Source organism: Plecotus auritus, assembly GCF_963455305.1.
Source record: "Plecotus auritus genome assembly, chromosome: 13".
Taxonomy (NCBI): Eukaryota; Metazoa; Chordata; class Mammalia; order Chiroptera; family Vespertilionidae; genus Plecotus; species Plecotus auritus.
In genome coordinates, this window is record NC_137779.1 from 21,459,025 (window position 1) to 21,479,782 (window position 20,758).

A 20,758-nucleotide genomic window follows, 5' to 3' on the forward strand; every position below is an offset into this window, starting at 1 on the left:
GGACAGTGTTTTAGTGTTTTAGGCAGGAATGCCACAGGCACAAAGCCTCTGAGTTGAGAAAGAGGAACCAGCGGGATTAAAATAATAATACATTGAAATAAAGACCAACTTGACTCCATAGAGAAGAAAAAGTGAAAGTAGACACAGGCCATGCCTTCAAGACTCAGAAACCACGCGAAAGATTTGGGGCTTTTTCAAATTGCTGTGTGGAGCCACTGAAGAATGGATCAGAGAGGAACATGATCAGAAAATCAGGAAACGTCATTTCAATGTGGACCCTGACGTAGATCTGGCAAGAGCAGATGGAGAAATTCATGGACGAGGGGATCTCAGGAGTCCCAGGAAGAAAACAGGAAAGTATGATGGCTTAGGACAGAGGGAGGCAGTAGAGAAAGGTGGCCAGCTGACCGTGAACCCGCAGAAGAGAGGAGGATTGGATGAATCATGTGGGAGGGTCCGGTGGGGAGGCAGGTAAGATTAAAAGTGACTCCTAATTTCTCACTTCAGAAATTGGGCACATGAAGTTTTCATAATATTTGTGAGGCATAATGACAACTTTTGTGAGTAATATTTGAATATATTACACATACTATAGAATACTGTAATTTTGCATAAAAACGTTTATTTCTATTTTTTCCCAGTATCCTAACAGCCATAAAATGTTTGACCTAACATTTATTTTTTGACAAAAAAGCCAGATACCTGCAAATAATAATATGTAGTCTCATAGTCCAGAATGCGTTGTAGAATTAGAGCTTAGAGCCACTTGCCATGACTGCTTCCAAGGTGGTCGTCCTGTGTTGTGAGAAAATAATCACTAGCTACCATTTGCGGAGTCTGTACCACACGCCGGGTACTTCATTGGGTACTTTACAGTACTATCTCATTTAACCTCGCAGCAAATATATGCGGTAGGTGACATTCCTATTTAGTACAGCAGAAAATTGAGGCTCCAATAGGTGAGATAATTATCCAAGGTCAAGCTGGCAATTTGCTGAGCTTGGACTTAAAGTGAAAGCCATTAACTCCAACTTCCCTTCTTGGTTTTCTCCTCATCACCGCTCCTTATTCCACTGCCCAGAGTCCAGCATCTTAGAAGCACACTTTAAATATGTTTTATTGATTTTTTACAGAGAGGAAGGGAGAGGGTAGAGAGCTAGAAACACCGATGAGAGAGAAACATCGATCAGCTGCCTCCTGCACACACCCCAATGGGGATGTGCCCGCAACCAAGGTACATTCCCTTGACCGGAATCGAACCTGGGACGCCTCAGTCTGAAGGCCGATGCTCTATCCACTGAGCCAAACCGGCCAGGGCAGAAGCACACTTTAGATGACTTTTCCTAAAACATGTTACACGGCCTTTGCCCGCTTCTTTACATGCTCTCATAACTTTGTGGATTATTTGCAGCTCATCCATGTCAACTGAAGATTTAATTAATTAAGGAAACGTAATGTCTCTGCAAGTTTGGGAGAGTTCTTTATGAATTCCCTTTGACAGATCGTTGATAAAAATATTACATTGCACAGCCGGCATGGCTCAGTGGTTGAGCACTGACCTATTAACTGGGAGGTTGTGGTTTGATTCCCGGCCAGGGCATATGCTGGATTGCAGGCTCGATTCCCAGTGTGGAGCGTGCAGGAGTCAGCTGACCTATGATTCTCTCTCATCATTGATGTTTCTATCTCTCTCCCTTCCTCTCTGAAATCAATTAAATATATTTAAAACATATTACATTTGGGGGGAGTAAGGAGTCCTAATATAAGGTAACAGGAGAAGATTTGACTCTGGGTGGTGGGCAAACAGTGCAATATATATGTCCTGTAACATAAAAACCCACACCTGAAACCTATATGTTCATGTTGACCAATGTCACCCCAATCCCTTTAATAAAAAAATAAAATTAATATTACATTTGGTTTGTCCCAGCAAGTCTCCCTTGGGGAAATCTAGTATTACCATTTCTCCATATAGAAACATGTCAATCTAGCCTTGATTTGTGTTTTAGCTTTAAGCTAATGTTCTACCTTTGGGAAAAAAATAGTATCCTCATTACGCACTTTTTTTTTATTAAGGCATCTTTGATCTTGACACCTTGTCAAAACTGTTGTGAAAGCCTAGATAAATTATTTTCACGTGTTGTCACTTATTCACATGTACACTCCCAACATCTTCCCTGTTCTCTCCCCTAGCTTAAAGCTACCTGAGGAGCATTTAAGTCCATGTTCCCAAGCCACTTACAGATTGCTCTGGCTTTCTCACGACCTGCAGCTTTTTAGTGAACTGGATAGAGAAAGTGCACAAAAGGTTTAGGGGACTCATTCCTTTCCGAGAGGGAACGCATCTCAACTCCCAGGTGAGAAGAGATGTGACATTCTAGCTGCAGCCTGCTCTGCTTCACCGTGAACGGCCCTGAGCTCAGAGTGGTGATGAGTAAAGATGAAAAAGATGGACAGATACAGGAAAAGCCAGGATAATGCACACGCATACAGAAATGTGTTCACTTATTTCCTGAATTTCTAAGACTCAACAAAATAAAGAACTTGAAATACAAAGGATTTTTTTAAGACACTGTGAGGATTAGGTAGAGTCTTTGGTCTCACTTGACAATGACAGAAGTAAAGAGGCAAGAGGAAGGGGGATGGTGTGTGTATTAGCTTAGTTAGAAATATAAAGAAGCACGGCTCCTAAAGGCAGGGCAAATGCAAGTCTTCCACAAGCAAACAGCGGAGAATATGGTTAGTCCTTATAACAATGTGTGGTATGTCTTCCCATCTACCTATCTTCTTCCCTCCCATGCCCTCATATTTCTCTAACCATTCCCATCTCCGGCTCCATGCTCTCTGCCTCACCTCCCCCGCTCTAGGCCCTGCAAGGCCGACAGTGAGCATGTATACATCTAACTCAGGGACTAAAACCTTTAGAATCCTTAAGGTAAATTATTTTAGTCTCAACCAATTCCCACGCCTTGAGGAAAATTAACTCAGCTTGAACACAAACCCGTCTGATTAGGTGTTTATTTTTAATCCACATGGTTCACTAGTAAACTGATTGGATGAAACCAGTGGGTGAGAGTGGGTGAGTGTGTGTGTGTGTGTGTGTGTGTGTGTGTGTGTGATGTTGAAATGTTGTAAATGTTTTATAAACATAGCAAAATAACATCCCAGAAGTTCAGCTGGGACCACATTTATAATAAAAAATATTGATTGATCTCAGGGATAGCAAAGATCAGTTCTACCCAATTACACTCTCACTGCCCCTTATAAAGCAGAGTGACTCAGGGATTATTTCACAGCTCTTCCTCTTTTATATACAACTGCTATTATAAAATGTTGTTTGTGACACATAAAATACTATATACTAGTACGTATATGTATGCATCCATATCTGTGTATACAGAATTTGCTCTGTATCCAAAATGGCTTATCCTAGGAAATTCAGTAGACTGAGACAAAAACACAGCAGAATGAGTGTAAAATACAAAGTCCAAATGGAAAACATCACTAGTACAAGAAAGGAGGTGGCGGGGGGGGGGGGGGAGGGAGAGAGAGAGATTGAGAGAGATATATTAAAAATATAAAGGAGAGGAAGGAGAGAGATAGTTATAGGGAGCACAAAATTCTCCCTTACTGAAGAGTTGGGGAAAATAGGCCTCCAGAAAGTCAAATGACACAGGTTATAAAACTTACTGGTCCAGTTGACCTCTACGGCTCTTCCAGCCATGATGTTCTATCTGCCCCGTCTTAAAAGGATGGCTTAAATATTCTCCTTATGGCTGGATGCCTAGCACAGACCACGATCTAGACGGCCATGCTCCAGCGAGGCTTTAGGAGAAGATTCCCAAATGGACAGTTAATTTAGATTTAATAGGACAGTTACTGTAAGTTTAAATAAATGCCAGTTAAATATTAAGAGCATATTTATTGAAGATGAACTGTGCCGGTTGTATTGTGGGGTTTTCTCTTCCTTAAAGAAATCCTTTATCGGAAGAATTTCATCCTCTTGGCTCCCCCATCAGCTTGGCTTAGAGGCGGTGCAGCTCAGTGATTGCCTTGCACTGCGCTTTTCTGACCTCTGAAGGGCGAGTGAGAAGAGTGGAAGGACGGGATGCGGAGGGCTGCTTCCCTCAGGAGGATGAACATGAAGTATAAACTGCTTCCGACAAGAGGGCTAGGCAGCATCAAACTATAGCCTATCAGAGCTGGAAGGGTCCTTGGAAGTCATCTAATCCAACTCCTCCTTTAGGCATCAGCGGGAATGACTCCAGCTTCATACAGTCAGTAAGTGGGCGACTTGAGGCTTGAATCCAGTACCCTTGACCTCCAGCCCCTCCTTATCATCTTATTCCGGAGTAGTTCTTTTAACTTTCTCAAGTGCATTAGCCCATTTGGCTGCACTAACATTCGATCTTCTCAAAGACCCATTTATGAAGTTGTTGTTTCTTTTGAAAAAGCTAAATATTTAAGAAAGCAAGGGACTTATCTACGGTAACGATGGCCTGAGTTGAGACTAGAACCCAGATCTTCTGGTTTAAAAATGAAATTTATGAAATTGTCACCTCCAATAAAAAATACAATGGAGCCCATATGTTATTTTTTAACATATATATGTGTGTGTGTGTGTGTGTGTGTGTGTGTGTATATATATATATATATATATATGTATATATATGTATATATATGTATATATATACATATATATATATATATATATATATATATATATATATATGATTTCTGAGAGGAAGGGAGAGGGAGAGAGAGAGATAGAAACGTCAATGATGAGAGAGAATCATTGATCAGCTGCCTCCTGCATGCCCCACACTGGGGATCAAGCCTGCAACCTGTGCATGTGCCTTGTCTGGGAATCAACCATGACCTCCTGGTTCAAAGGTCTACATTCAACCACTAAGCCACACCGGCTGGGCAAGCCCATACGTTATTGAGCAAATTCTTGTCTCATTATAATTTACCTCTTCTGCCCCTGCTCTTGATGGGGGAACAGTGAGTAAAACCTCTAAAGACAATGAAGAGAAGGATGAAAGGCAAACATGTGTAACAGGTAGCTGTGTAGGAAGAAAAGCATGCAGGGGCAGACATAAGACAAGTTCCTCTGATTGCAAATTTAGGTTTTTAAGCTCCAGGTTGGGGGCTGGTGAGCTTGGCATTCAAAGTGCTCTTTCTAAAGGAGAAGGCACTGCCTGACTGCTTGGGCTGCGACCTGAAAACACTAGAATGTGTCTATTCGTGCATGTAGACGAATGTAACCCTGTCCCCTTCTGCAGAGGGTACCAGGTGATCCTAAAGCATGGTCAACAGTAGAAATAAAGAGCAATGAGTTGGGCACAGGATATTATTATCAACTAGAGGCCCGGTGCATGAAAATTCATGCACTCGTGCAGCCCAGAAGCCCTTGGGGGATGTCCATCTGCTGGCTTAGGCCTGCTCCCCGTGGGATTGGGCCTAAGCTGGCAGTCAGACATCCCTCTGGCAGCCTGGGAGCCCTCAGGGGATGTCCAACTGAGCATGCCTAAGCCGCAGTCGGACATCTTTATCATTGCCCAGGAGGCGAGCCACTGTGCTCACAGCCATCAGCCCAGCTTGTGGCTGAGTGGAGCAACCCCTGTGGGAGCTCACTGACCACCAAGGGGCAGCTCCTGCATTGAGCGTCTGCCCCCTGGTGGTCAGTGCGCGTCATCGACCGGTTGTTCCACCCTTAGAGTCAATTTGCATATTACCCTTTTATTATATAGGATTATTACATAGGATAACCAGTCTGCAATGTAGATGGAGGAGGCTCTGGATTCAGCCACAAGCCCACGGGAGCAGAGAAGGGCTAACACCGTCAGCAGAAGGTGGTCAGAGGGTGGCCCTCCCCTTAGGATAAGCTGGAGCTGTCTTTTTTCTCAGTTTATTTCGCTACCTTTCAGGTGTACATGGGAACAGGACAGATACAAGTTCCCAGCTGCCACAGACAGACAAAGCCCTACCCTGTTTCTCCAGCTCAGGCCGATATCCTGTTTGTGTTTCTGAAGAACACCCCAGGGGCTGTGACACTGGGGTGAAAGCCGGAGGATCGCTTGTCCTGGTTTGAAAGCTAAGCCACTTCCCCTTTCTGACCACATCCCAGCAGGATGTTCCTGCTCTGTCCCTGGGATGAAACCCTCCAGGATGTGTACACAGATGGTGTTCACAGGCCCTTGCTCATAGGGCTCCTAGGTCCTTTGAATGAATGGCACCTGGAGCTCCTGTGAATGAGGGGAGCACCTCAGCTGGTATCGCCCCCAGTCCCAGTCCAGGAGCACAGGAGCTGCCTGCCATGTGGGTCATCCCTGCCATGTAGCAGGCCCTGCGCCAAATTCTCTACATCTCTCTCTCTCATTTCATCCTCACAGCAGCTCTGCAGTGGGTACCATTATCAGCGCTATTTTACAAACAGGTTAACTTATTTCCCCAAGGTCACCCCGTTAGTAATGGAGAAGATGAGTGTTTGACTCCTGGTCTGTCTGAGTCCAAATCCCATGGTCATTCCTAATCAATAAATATGTACTGAATGAATCGATGAACGCATGAACACAGCATCCTGGAGCAGTTAGAGGTTTTCAATCAGACACAGCCCTTCAGACATCCCATCCTTCCTTTAAATGAGCGCCCTCTGAAGATACAAAGGCAGCTTCCGCCCATGCTCCTCCCAGGCTTGAGCTGGGAAGACCCCGGGGGGCCTGCCTGTACCTACAGTCTCGCCCATGGTTCCTCTCCTTCTCACTGTTACATCCCGGCTTAAATTCATTTTCTTAGGGAAACTTTTCCTGATCTTCCAGATGTCAAGACAACCTTCTGTAACAAGCATCCTTCCATGTACTCCTCATAAGGTTTTTCCTAATTATCGCCACTGTTTTGAAAATTCCCCCCTAACCCTTTATACGCCATAAGCATCTATAGACGCAAGCGGCGGGCCTTCCCTGCATGCCACGCGCGTCTATAGCTGAAAAAAAAAAAGCAATATTACACTTGGTGATTTCCAGTTACAGATAATCAGGCAATTAATTCAAATACATAAATTACCATGACCTGAGAAAAGAAAACATCATGCCACCCACTTGCCATCCAGATTATACGAATGACATTTTTTTGGGGAAATATCTGCCGATTGGGAAAAAAAAATCTATATGGAAATGGTGTTTGGTATGCGCTTCTACTAGTATTGGTACAAAACAGTGAAAAGAAACCGAATACTTTTATAAACAAAGTAATGTTCCATTATGTGTTGTACCGTGTTTCGAACTTTATCATACACTGAGGCAATTTTAATTTTTTAACAATAACTAAGTATAAATAATACTTGGTTTTCAACTGTGTATGTGCTACGTAAAAATGATTAAAAATGTTCTTTGGAAGAATTTAAAAAAATGTTTTCCTAAGTGGCAGCCCTGACCAACTTTAAAATCATTTTTCGTGAGAATTGTCAACTGAAAATATTCAAGAACACCCGATGTGTGAGTAATATATTTATTGTTATAATATTCATTGCAAATTGATTTTTTTTAAAATTAAATTCAAAATATCGTGGCGTGTGGGGATGGTTTCTGTTTGGGACGCGTGGCAGTTAACTGGTTTTAAAACCTGCCTCTCTGGCTACAAAGTGTGCTTCGTCAGGTGAAGTTTCTCTCCTCCACAGCTTCAACCCACCACCCAGTGCCCCGCTGGCATCCAGGGTCAAAAAACACTTGTTTCCTGTGTCCATGCATTTCTTCCCTACATTTACAAATCCTTGAGCACATCCCTTCTCCTCCTAAAGCCATTCTACATGAGCTTAGACAGCCATGGTCAGGACAGGAGAAATGGGACAATCTGTTCCAAAGAGCAGGCCCGTCTCAGCTTGTTGTTCTCAGCAGTGAATGTTCTCAAGGGCTTAAGGGAGCCCGGGTTTGAGTTCAGTGTCACTTTAATCCTGAACGCCTATACAAATAAAACCACCCACAGGTCCAACAGCACTATACTACAAGCAACTTGAGGGCAGGGGCCGTGCCTTCCATCTTCGTATCTCTAACTTTTTTTTTTTTTAATATATTTTCATTGATTTCAGAGAGGAAGGGAGAGAGAGAGAGAGAGAGAGAGAAACATCAATGATGAGAGAGAAATCATTGTTTGGCTGCCTCTTGCACGTCCCCTTCTGGGGACTGAGCCAGCAATCCGGGCATGTATCCTTGACCTGAATGGAACCCAGGACCCATCAGTCCGCAGGCCTCTGCACTTTAGACATCTCTTATAATGTTTTATATCTTTCAGAATCCATAGGTAGTCTGATCTTTGCCATTTCTTTCTCTCCTCCTTCATTCTCTCTGTGAGTGACCTCTTTTTTTTTTTTTTTTTTCCCTGTGGAGCCTTCTTCTCTGCTTTTGCTCTCCCTGTTGAAACCCTAATAAGTTATATGCCAGCCCAGCTGAACCATTTTATCTTGACCCTATAGTCATCCAAGAGGAAGAATGGTGAGTAGTTTTCCCAGCGTCCAGCCCTGCCCCACTCCTCTGGAGGATATTTATCCAGATTGGCCCCGCCTTTTCTGATGACAGCTTCCAATATCTACCGGTATTCAGTGCCAGGCCACTCTGACCACCCTGCATTTATCATCTTCTTGCCTGCGCTCCAATGTGGAATCTCCGCCAGGAGAGGGGGGCCTTTCGCCTTTTTAGAGAAGGCGAGGAGCTGGCATTTCTTAAGCGAGTGCTCCTGTGTGGCATATTCACAGCTCTTTAACTGACTCAGGCTTGCTGTAGGTAGCAGAGTAAAACAAAAACAGCAGCTGATTTCCCCTTCACTGGAATCGTTCCGTTCCAACCCCGCTGTAGCGCATAGATGCTTCTCCGTCTGCCAGAACCCTTCCCCGTACCTCTGTTTCCCCACCTGCCCGCCAGCCCTCGCCGTCTGCAGGCAAGCACCTGCTCACCCCTGCTTTGCGGTCATGGGATTATTAAAGGGAATAGGATTGCTTTCTTTTGCTCACTCAGGGTGTACGTGTGCATGTGTGCGGTGCGTGTGCTTGAAAGGCATTGTCCTGTACATATTTTTATAACCCGAAGCAATTACAACTGTCAGCACAGAGACAAGCTGTGACAAGTTGATTTATGTGTACAGTATGGGTGTATGTAAGCGGGAGGGGAGGAGGACAGGGAGACGGGGAAGAAGGTGGAGGTGGGTGCTCCTTAGGAATCTGCTTTCCAGGAGGCAGAAAGGAAGTTGTTTCTATAAAGAGCACAAATAATGAAATGGCTCTGACTGTCATCCCTTTTTCATTAACTTGGATATGCTGGGGAAATAAAGTAAATCCTGCAGTTTCGTGAAGCAAGAGACAGGATAGAAGATAAGCCGCTAAATGTTGGTTATATTTAGGGATTAGGGGATGGACTGGGAGTTGACATATGATTCGGATCTTCATCTCTTCAAACCACATCCATAACGAGTTTGAAAGGAATGGATGCTGCCTTGTTAATTGTGGAGGCATCTCCGGCCTTTCTCCACTTTCCAAACTTCCATTTTTGAATAAAGTTTGGGTCCCAGGGTTCAGAGAGCAGGAAAGAGGCTGCGAGGGGCTTTACTTTGCTCATCCGGAGCCGCATCTGAGCTGGCCTGGGCCTCCTTTCAGCCGGTGCTGGGACTCCGCAGCTCAGCACTGTCCCTCCAGGGCCAGAGCCAGAGATGGTCTGCCTGGCTCAGATCAACTGCATGCAGGCTGGTATAAACGGAACATCTTAAAGAGCCCGTGAGAAGAATTATTTTGCTGCCCAGCCATAATAATGAACCGGTAGCAGGCAAAATGCATTAATAGAGCATCTTCCACCTTAAATAGATTTCTAAGTATTTTACTGTAGAGTTAATCATGTATGTAGGTCCCTCGGGAAGGCCTGTTGTTGTCATTATCCACATTCCTAGATGCAAAAACTAATGCTCATTTGTATCTACCTGGGAATCAGATGCAAGAGCCAGAACTAGAATTTATCATGAAAGGAATCATCGTTGCCATTCTCCAGCCTGCAGGGAAATGGCTCCAAGGATGCAAGGAGTCCCTCTCCCTCATGGCTGGCCTTTTGTCCACAGGAGGCAGTAAGGATGCTTTTACAAAGAGGGTTTGGCAGGGAGGAATAGGGGTGGTTAAAATGGATGGATGATTAGAGGTGGCTCCTTGGGTTTTCGGGAAGGAAGAATCCCCAATTCAGCAAACTAAAAGTCAGCAAACATAATCTCACACCTTATTCTGTTATCACGAAATATCTTAACTTGGTGAAAGCATTCAATTTCCTATTTCCACCATTTCCCGTTGTAGAATAGCGATGAAATAGGGACTTGCAAGAACGAACTGATGCTAAAATAGGGGAATTATAATCCTTTTCTTTAAAAAATATAAACAAATCTCTCCTGCTCTCCATAAATGCCCCCCCCCCCCCCCCCCCCCAGGTAGTAAAGTGTTTCCTTGTGGCTGTAAGTTGACAATTGATTTTTAGGTGATATATCAAATGGTTCCAGGGAGCAAAGCACAGCATATGGGTTTCCTTGAAAATTTAATATCAGAAAGTCACCAGAGGACAGTAGGGAAAATGGGTCTAATGATCCATCAATTGTGATCTTCAACATAAAGTTGCTCAACATTGCATTTTCTGGTCAACTATTCGGAGAGAAAAGCCAGCTTGCTCAGTCTTTCTTTGCTACCCTGGAGTTTGGCATCCATGCCTGCAGACCTGAACTCAGTCTCTGCCCGTCTGAAGTAATCAGAGTGAGGGGGATATGGTGTGTCCCCCCAACACACACATTGCTCACATGAACGTGGTGGTTACTACTTGCAAGGTACAAGGACTTTTATGACACTAAGACCCTTACAGTTACAATGATTCTGTCTCTCTGGTATTGGCCAGATGGCTCTTGGGAAACAATATTTTTCTGTTACAGAACAGTTATTATATATTTAAAAAGCTTCCTGGTTAGATTTGATAGAACGTCGAGGGGGGAAAGCTAAGGTTGCTGTGTCTCCATCCCCAGGGAGAATATGGGTCAGTTGCAGGGAGTTGGCATCTGGAATCCGGGACAAGACCCCATGGCAGAGCTAACCCCGCTGGCAGGCTGGGCTACTTCCGGCTTCCCTCCTGCTCAGGAGACAGGCCCAGGAAGGAGCATGCACCACATTCCATCAGAGCTGAAGTTAAGAGAGAAATGACAATGTAGGTACCCAGGGGCCTGCAGCATCCAGACAGGGGACCGGGCGTGAACTGAGACGAATCCCATTTTCTCCCAGGTTTCAAAAATGTGAGAAACACACCCATTCAGGTGAAATCATTTCTGCAAGAGTGTGAGCCCAGGAAACCCGGGAGCCCCCTGCAAGCATAAGGGAAGAGGCTCCCGCTCCTTCACTTTCGCAGGCCCAGCATCTTTTAATGTAGACAACCGCAGAATAAGGAATGGAAGTCAGTGTCAGAACTTGAGCAAGATTTTGATGCGATTTTTGCCAGTTTCACACATGAAGAGGCTTCTGTGATTCTGCGTTTGTTTTGTAGATGGAAGATCTTTATTTAGAAAGGTGGTGTTGACTGTGGTGTTTTAAACTAGCTTTTCTTTTTTTTTGGGGGGGGGGTCTGGTGAGATGGGCATGGACTGTTGAATAAAAATGAGATTACTCTAAAAGATCCTCCCCAAACTCCAAATTTACTCTACATGCTAATGGAATTAATGTAATCAGTTTAAAGGCGCATGTATGCATGCTGCAGGGTTTTCCTGTCCTACTTAATTAGTTGGTGACCCTGATTAAGATGTCTCTGGCTTATTAAAACGGCGTAGTAACTTTGCCTTCTTCATTTGGAAGTGACAGTTTTTCAAGGCGGGAAATGGTTAAACTGCTCTCCTCTGCTGGTGCACTGCTGCTGGTGGTGGCTGCGTGGCGCGGCGGGGGTTAAGGTGGGCGCCCGCCCGCGCCCCGCGCCGCCCGCCCGCCCGCCGGGATGAGCGCGCAGTCCGCCCGCTTGCGTGGCGCCGGCATCGGAGAAAGTGGCGGTCAGTGATGGAGCTGCTGCCATGACAACCCCGGCGGTCGGGGCCCGTGCGCTTTGGGGCTGCTCCCGGGAGGAAGGCGGCGCGGAGGCCGGGGGCGGCCGCTGAGCGTGGCGTCCGCGCGGCTCGGGTGCCGGCTGCGCCTCGCTTTCCCCAGCGAGCGAGGGAGCGAGCGAGGGGCCGCCGCGGTCTGGTCCACTGCCGCCTGGCCGCTCCTGCCTGGACCGCCGGGGCCACTGCCTCCACCAAGACCTGCTCCATCGCAGCAGCTGCTGCGCGTATTTTGGCTCCAAGGAAGTTGACCCGGGCGGCTGCGGCAGGATCTCCCAGAGCCTGGTCCCTGCGCAGCCCGCTCCTCCTCGCACACCCCCCGCTACCTCCTGCGTGCTCTACTTTCCATCTCTGCTATTGTTACCGATTGCATTTTGCTGGCCATCCTTCCTCTGAAACTTAAAAAGAAAGTGTTGGATCTCCCCTGGCTGGCACCGAGGGATTGCAGCCTGCTCTGCGTAGCCGGATCAAACCCACCCTCCGTTCCCCTTCGGGTACCGAAGTGCTTATGCCACCCCGAAGTGCCATGTCGGAACTGTTCACGGGAAGAAGGGACCTCTGAGACGTGCCCACACCTCTGCACCTGCCTGGAGCTTCCCCTTTCACGGCGGCCACTTTCCCCGGCCAGAGCAGCACCGAGGAAGCTCCCTCTGGTTCTCCGACGCTGGAGCGCTGAGGCTGGGTTTGGGGGAGGAATATTAGAGTCGGAGGAGTCTGCGCGCTTTTCTCCCAGAAAAAAAAAACACCACACACACACAAAAAAAAAAACACCGCGCCTCTCCATCGCCGCTAGTTCACTGCTGGGTCCAAGCTCTCCCCCACCCTACCCACTTCCTGTGCTCGCCCGGGGGCGTGTGCCGCGCGGCTGCAGGAGGAGTTCTGGGAAGTTGTGACTGTCGAGGATGGGGGTCTGTGGGTACCTGTTCCTGCCCTGGAAGTGCCTCGTGGTCGTGTCTCTCAGGCTGCTGTTCCTTGTACCCACAGGAGTGCCCGTGCGCAGCGGAGATGCCACCTTCCCCAAAGCAATGGACAACGTGACGGTCCGGCAGGGGGAGAGCGCCACCCTCAGGTAGGGAGCTGTACTTCTTCTATGACTTGACATTGACTTGAAAGGGGGCTGGGGAGAGAGGGATAGGGGTGTGAGTGTGTGCAATGGAGCTCAGATGAGCCAGATGCGATGCTCTGCCCGGGGAGGATGTTGGTAGTTTCATGGGGACCTCTCAGAGGTTCAGGACACGAGCTGTTTCCCCAACACTGGCTTCCTTGGCCCGAGACTTGGGAAGCACGAGGGGTGGCTGGGCCAGGAAGTCGCCAAGATTGAGGACTGTGGGACTCCCAGGCTGGTGGCCATGGTGACTGTGGCCTGGATGGAGCTCGGTGTGAACATTCTTCTCTGAAGTTAATGAGCCCCAAAGGACGGGTCTGGCTTCCTGTGCATGCCCTCACTCTGCCCATGGCACGGGGAGTTGCCAGCTGGGCCCCGGCCTCTGGCAGAGCTGCTGTTTTGCCCTGGGCCTGACTGTGGGGCTTTCTTGGGGGCCCCCATGCCACTAGCTGGTGGGCAGAAGGGCATGTGTTTCCTGTGTGAGCGTGGCTTTCTGAGACCCAAGTCGTGGAGATGAGTCTGGTTTGTCTGTGGGAAACAGCATTTGTCTGGGTAACTGTTCCCTGGGTGTTGTCCACCAGCAGTAAGTCATCTACGGGCAGGAGCTGAGGTTCAGTGTTTAGTCAGGTCCTGCTTGGCCTCTGGGGTTAAGGTTTACAGCAACTGGAGGAGGAGGAAGAAGGGAAGGAGGAAGGGGAGGAGGAGGAGGAGGAGAATCTTGGTTCTGTTTTGTGTAAGGTAGTGAGACGGTCTCCCTGACCCCCCTGCCTGCTGAAATGCTGACTCGATTTCCAGAGCCTACAAACTACTCCACTCACAGGAGGGCAACACGGAATTAGCGATTGCGATGGAATCTTACTCTGGAATTTGGTGAGAGAGTCAGCCTAAGGTAGAAGTTGGGAAGATTGATGGGAAGGATGATTTCCCTATGTTTCTCTGGCGGAATATGCCTTTTTACAATAAAGTTTTCCAAACTGGGGCCCCTGAGGCAACGTTGACTGTATTCCCATCCTTTGCACGGGACGATTCTTGGTGCTGGTGTCCTCTGTTTGGCCCCCTGGGACTGTTCTTCTCAGACTGGATTGTTTGTGGATGATGCACTTAAAGCAATACCCAGGGGATGGAAAATGGGGAGGAGGGGCACTGGCGGGTCATTGCCAAAGGAAGTGTGTGACTTAAGGACCCATGCAAGACCTACAAGCATCCCGTGCGCCTTTGGCTTTGGGGAGCTAACCCCCATTGCCCCAGTGAATCCCTAGTCACTCCTTAGTTCCTGAAACCAGCCTCTTCCACTACGCCCTTTGGGGACTATTTTGAAGGAAGGTTAAGCGTCTAACTACCTCCTGCCCTGAAAGAACTGTGCATCTGCTTTATAAAGAGATTCAGTGGGAACTCCACATGTGCCTTGATTGCAGAGCACTTAAGAGAAAAACAAAAATGAACTTCTAAAGCAATGTGGTCAATGCCATTTAGTGTTCTCAGGATGCCCCCTTGTCCCTAACCTTTGGCTGCGAGGAGTAACAGCCCAAGAGATAAAATAGACACATTGGCACAGGGAGAACCTTTCAGAAAGAAATGGGATGGTGTTTTCAATGGGAAGGTGGAAGGTAGCTGTTAGAGATTTGGAGAAATAGAAATAGCAAAGGAGCCCTGGCAGACAGTAGCTCCATGTTATGGGCACAATGAGGGGTGTTGGACAGGCCAGGATCTGGCTGGTCTCCAAAGGCATCCCCCAGGCTCATGGAAACCAGAACGCTCCAGAGAGTGTCTGAAGTTAGCAGATGCTCAGCCAGGGGATGGGCCTGGGTTAGGAGCAGCTTCTCTTTAAAATCAGGTTTTCATGTACTGGCTGGCTTCTCTTTCTTTGTCTTTCTTTCCATGCATCTTTTTCCCCCCCTCACTCTTGGGGATCCCTCTCCCCGTCTCTTTGAGGCACTCATGTTCGTTTGCATTTTCACCCATGCTGTAGGCACAATGGCCTTGTTTGGGTGCAGATGGAGGAAGTGGGATGTGGTGGGGCTTCCTGTCTAGCCCCAGCCCAGCCATGGCACACGAAGGTCCTCCTGGACCAACTCCTGCTATCTGTGCCAGCCGCTGTGCTGACTGTCTTCCTGACATCAGAAGAACCTCCCACTGAGTCCAGCCTTACAGGGTGGGGTTTAGAGGAACTTAAGTCTGCCTGACAGCAACCCATTGGCCATGGGCCTGCTTTAGATGGGAAGCGGGCAGCAGGGCTATCAGAGCCCGCATAGAAGATGCTCCCGCCTCAGCAGAGGGACCCTGGCTCTTCTCAGGCCCTGATGCACTGGAACCAGGAAGGGTGCCATGGTGGGTGGACCTTTGTGGAGTGGAAGGCCTTGACCTCTCCACACAGGCTCTGCATTTTGTACAGAGAAACAAGTAGGCATTTTAGAGTGTATTTTGTTTACATACAATTTGCACATTACCTGATTTCAGATTGCAACAATCCAGTGGTTCAGGGCTCTGGGTTATTTTTCTTTTTTGCTTTTTGTGTGTATATGTGGGTCTCTTCTTTCTTTTTTCCTCCCTCCCTCCTTTCCTCTCTCCTTTCCTTCCTTCTTGTTTGGTTCAGCACGTGAGCAAACTACGTAGAACCACAACGAGTGAGGCCCTCAGCACCTCTGCTCTGCCTGAGCACCACCCTGTCCACATCGCTGCGGGTGACAATGAGGGTGATGCTTGTAGTTTTCTTCTCAACCAGCAGAGGGCTTTCTGCTCTGATTTCATTTTCTTCTGCTTTGTTCTCTCCAGTTTCACTTTTGGAGATTTTTCAGTCCCCAAAGAATGAATGCCTCAGCAGCGATTCTAGTGTGAGGAAACTTTTAAAGATGTTTTATTTCATCTAATTAGCACTAATGATCCTTGTGGAGGTATTGGGAAACCTCTCACCTCACATGCCATCAACAGCCTGAAAAAATTGCCATTTGCAGTCTTCCACTCTTCTTGCCCTCCTGCTGATAGTATATGCATATTTTCAAAAGGGTGAGGTTACATAAAACAGAATGTGCAGTAAAAATGATAATAATCAAGGTTTGTTGAGCATTCACTATATGGTAGGGAGTATTCTAAATGCTTTATATGATATCTCACCCATCATCCAACCTCATAATATTAGCATTTAACCCTAATAAAAAGCCCTACCATGCAGGTGCTATTATTATCCCAGTTTGCAGATGAGGAAACTGAGGCGTGGAAAATTGACATCATTATGATTAAGGTTGCACAGCTGGGAAGTTTTGAAACCATAGTGTGTGGCATTAGTAATAATGATTTTTTAATAAGATGACTATTCTGTCAGTTACTGGCCAGTTATTGACTGGAACATTTTTTATACATGGTAACATTTAGTTCTCACAACAACTCTCTGAACTAGACTTAATTATTCCCATTTTATCGATGAGAAAGCTGAGGCCCAGAGAGGGGGATTCACCTGAAATCACACAAGGGGCAGTGATGGGATGCCAACTCAGGACTTTGCTCCTTGACATTGTACAACAGCCTTCCCCAATGCATTCTTTCTCCTAATTCCATCCTGGTACCTAATCTCTCCCCGACTCATTTCAGTGTATACCTGTGTTGTTTAACTCTCTGTCTTCTTCCTCCCTGTGGACTGGGGGCAGCTAGCTCTTGAAAAGCAGAGATCAGGTACTGCTGTGAGCCCAGTGCGCTTCCGAATATTTACTGAACAAATGAGACAACTGAAAACGAACCAAAACTATCCCCAGCCTATATTCAATTTGTCTCCTTACCACATTTCTCCATCATTGGATTTTAAAATACAGCTGTGGCCAATCAGCGGAGATTTATTGAGTGGTTCTTACATGAAGGCCACTGAGCTGGGTGCTGGGGTATAAAACGGCATGTGGCATGGACTCCCAGCTGCCGGGCCTTGGGTCCAACTCAGAAGGCGGGCTGTGGGCAAGAGGCCATCGGCAGCCGAGGCAGAGTGCCCATTGAATTGACAAGTGCTTGGTACACGGTGGAGAAGAGTGCCCCTCCCCCGGTGGGGCAGGACAGCTCTGCTGATGGGCACACTGAGGAGGCATTGAGAGCAGTAGAGCCTGGGGCCCAGCTGTGTGGGTGCCATTAATTAGAGACCTCCACTACATGTCCCTGTGTTACTGGGCAATTGAGCTGAATGTGTTTCACGTGTTTGTAGATTCCCCACATATTTCCCTGGGCTCATCTGGAAAGTGAGTACCGGAGGCTGAGCTACACCCCTGTCCTCTTCCTAGACACTGGGTTTTGCCACTGCACGGTGATTTTTTTTTTTTTTTTTTTTTGGTGGGGGTGGGGAGGAGATGAGTGAATAAAACATCTGAGAAATGTACCAGGTTGAAGTTGAGTGTTGATGTGGCAGTTCCATGGAACAGCACAGAATAACGTGGCTTTGATACTTGAGAAAACTCACCGAGTCCCCTTTCAGATGTTGGAAGGCCTGGCACTTTATTTCTATCCCGTAAACCAGTGGTCGGCAAACTCCTTAGTCAACAGAGCCAAATATCAACAGTACAACGATGGAAATTTCTTTTGAGAGCCACATTGTTTAAACTTAAACTATATAGGTGGGTACATTGTTATTAATTAATTAGGGTACGCCTAAGCTGGCCTTTGCTAAAAACTCAAGGGGCCAAAGAGCCGCATGTGGCTCACGAGCCGCAGTTTGCCGACCACTGCCGTAAACCACTTAGCATTGCATTTTTAGGCCGGTGGAGTCTCTGTTAGTCTGTCCAGCTACCCCATGGCCTCTGGAAGCCAGCGTGATGCCTTCTGCAGGGTCACATCCCAATACCCAGCTTGCGACAGGGTCCATGGCTTTTGCTAATAACGTCTGAGTGACTGTCCTCCTGGCTTGCTTTCTGACTCATGAACACAGAAAGCTCGTCCTCGCCACACAGCCTTGGCACTCATGGTTCCACTGTTGGGGATGCCCCTACTCCAGGGCTTCTTCCCATGGGCAATTGTTTACCATCTTGGCCCTCGCTCACCTGGGACCCTCACTGAAGCCTTTCTGGACACTCACATGAAGTAACCCACCACCACGGCCACCAGCCCTACATCAGCAGGTCATCCGGGATTATTTCTTCGGAGCAGTCATCTGTATCAGAAAGTGTTCCCTTTCGTTTATGTGGTATGTGGTCGTGATCTGTTTTCCCCACCTGGGCTGTAATTTCCTTGAGGGCAGGTACCTTCTCTGTCTTACTCTCCATGATGTCTGGCATATGGAAGGTGCTCAGAAGAGAGGTGTTGCACGAATAAACGAAGGACTCGCTCTCTGAGATCATGATCTTCTTCTATTCGCCCTTCTCAGCCCTTTTCCCTTAGTTGTCTTGTGATGGCCTTGCCCCGACCTATTGCTATCCAGGTTGTGCCACTGTGCGAGGTGGCTCTTCTCTGGGAGGCGAGGCTGCTCTGGAGGAGTTGAGTGACTGAGCTGGTGTCTCTCTGTCCAAGACACAGATGGACTGTGTCAGTTGCCTGTGATTTCATCGCTGCACCCATGACACACGCCCTCTTTCTGCCAGATTGCTTCCCTAGCCAGCACCTTTGAAGAAACTCTCTGTTGATGTGGTCAACCTCAGGTGGACCTCAGGGAAATTAGCATTTTCCAGATAAGAAGGAGCCCAGAAAAGCAGATCTCTGCCCATCCTGCTCTCTCTCTACTTGGAGCTGCTGGCAGCGGCTGTCTCGTGGCGTAACTATTGATCTGTTGTTTAGGAGTTAACTCATTCAGAAGAGCAGTGTCACTCAGGAAGCCTGTGCTGTTCTCACTGCCCTGCCCCCTCCGAAGATCCACCACCGTGTGCTCACCTCCGGGGCCTGCCAGGCATCCAGCCGGCGGACCATGGCTCCAAAGAGGATGGACAGATGGGGCTGCAGAGGGAGGCTCCTGGAAGCACACTCAGTCTGTTTAAGGAGCCAAAAACTAAAATGGGAAAACGAAAAAGCCAACCAACCATGGGGCAGAAGGAGAACCTAGTTGCCAGTTGTCAAGGGAACCTAGAGAAGGGTGCAGAGGGACACCAGGTCTTCAGCACGCCTCACCTGCATGTATAGGTGTTTTGCAGAAACATTTCTTTTGCTTTTGGAAGGATGACGGAGACCAGGGAGTTCGACCACCTGGCTTTACAGATAATGAGGCATGTGATAATGAGTCTCGCACAAGGATGTCTTTCTGAAAGGGTGAGAGGGAGCTGACACCAGCCCACACTTAATCTAGTGTGAGCCCTAGTCTAGGCCACCGGCGCCTGGAGGAAGGCCCCTTTTCCCCACTAAGTGCCAAACGCATGACATTGACCGTGTTTCTGGGGCAATTCGCTAGTGTGTATTATCATGCTCTCTCCTGACTGCTGGTTTTGCCTGGTATGAGGGTCTGCCTTCTTAGCCCTTATGCTCCGCGTCTGATTTTGTCTGGGGCAGCTCTGTTAACTAGGTGTCAGGTGCTGAGCGCGCCACTGACAGGTCTTCTTTAATCCTCATAGTTGCTTCATGAGGTGGATGCAATTGCCATTCCAATTTCACAGAAACCAAAGCACAGAGGCAAAGAGAGGCATTTCCCAAATCACATAGTCACATGGTGGCCCAGCCTAGGACGTCTGACTTCTAGGCTCCTTATCTCTCTCTCTCTCTTTACCAAAGGGATGTTTTCCTACTCTCACTTCTTCATTGCCAAGTTCTTCTCTTCCTAGAAAGGGAATTTGGTTTTTCCTTCTTGTCCTGGAGCACAAGAATGTTTTTTCTAGAAGTACGTTAGGACTAGGGTGTGGGGGTATGTAAGGTTGTATGTGGTCTGTGGCCCGGGACACAGAGATGACCCACTGGCCTCCAGGGGTCCCTTGTTGTCTGAGAACCCTAGAATCTCCATAGTTTGTTCAGAGTAAGACTTTCATTCTAAGTTCTTCCACCAACCTTTGCTTCGGATATCAGCAATCTTGGACTCTCTCACGGAGAGTTAATACTTTCGCAGATGCTACCATGTGTTTCTCTGGAATGGGACATTGAACAGATCCAGGTGGAAATGTGGCTCTATGACTACTCTGAAAGCCAGTCTACCTGGATGGCCTGGGGTAGGGGCAGAGTAGGTGGGCCTGGACCTATCAATCTCCTTCTTTGTTGTGCTAGAAGTAGGATCATTGGCATCTCTCCTGGGGGAAATCTTGAAAAAAAATGCCATTAATATTAATAGCATATTTATTCTAAGTACAGAGTCTCGATGGGTAAAGTATAACATTGTCCTTGCATTATCCAAGGTCAGTTTGCTTCCCCAAGAGCAGGTTGATGGGTTCCACTCTGTGTAATAGGATACTGAAAATAAATAAATAATGCCATTAACATCACATAGATGGCCACGTAAAACCATTTTTTTTAGGGGGGAAAAAACCCCACACACATACACACAAAAAAAAACACCTCGTTGGATTTAGGTTGTAATTTTAAATCGCCTGTGTGAGGCAAGAGAGAGGAGTAAGCAGCCCTAACCAGTTTGGCTCAGTGGATAGAGCGTTGGCCTGCAGACGGAAAGGTTCCAGGGCATGTACCTTGGTTGCG

General features: G+C 47.4%; 1 protein-coding gene across 4 annotated transcripts in view; it reads left to right on the top strand.

Moving 5' to 3' along the window:
* The window catches only part of NTM (neurotrimin), a 910,128-nt gene that overhangs the window by 480,899 nt on the left and 408,471 nt on the right, over window positions 1-20,758 (top strand). For all 4 annotated transcript variants that reach the window (XM_080649634.1, XM_080649635.1, XM_080649632.1 and 1 more), the window contains exon 2: window positions 13,069-13,153. In XM_080649634.1, coding sequence (XP_080505760.1) covers window positions 13,069-13,153 — 85 coding nt within the window. The remainder of the gene's footprint in view (window positions 1-13,068; window positions 13,154-20,758) is intronic.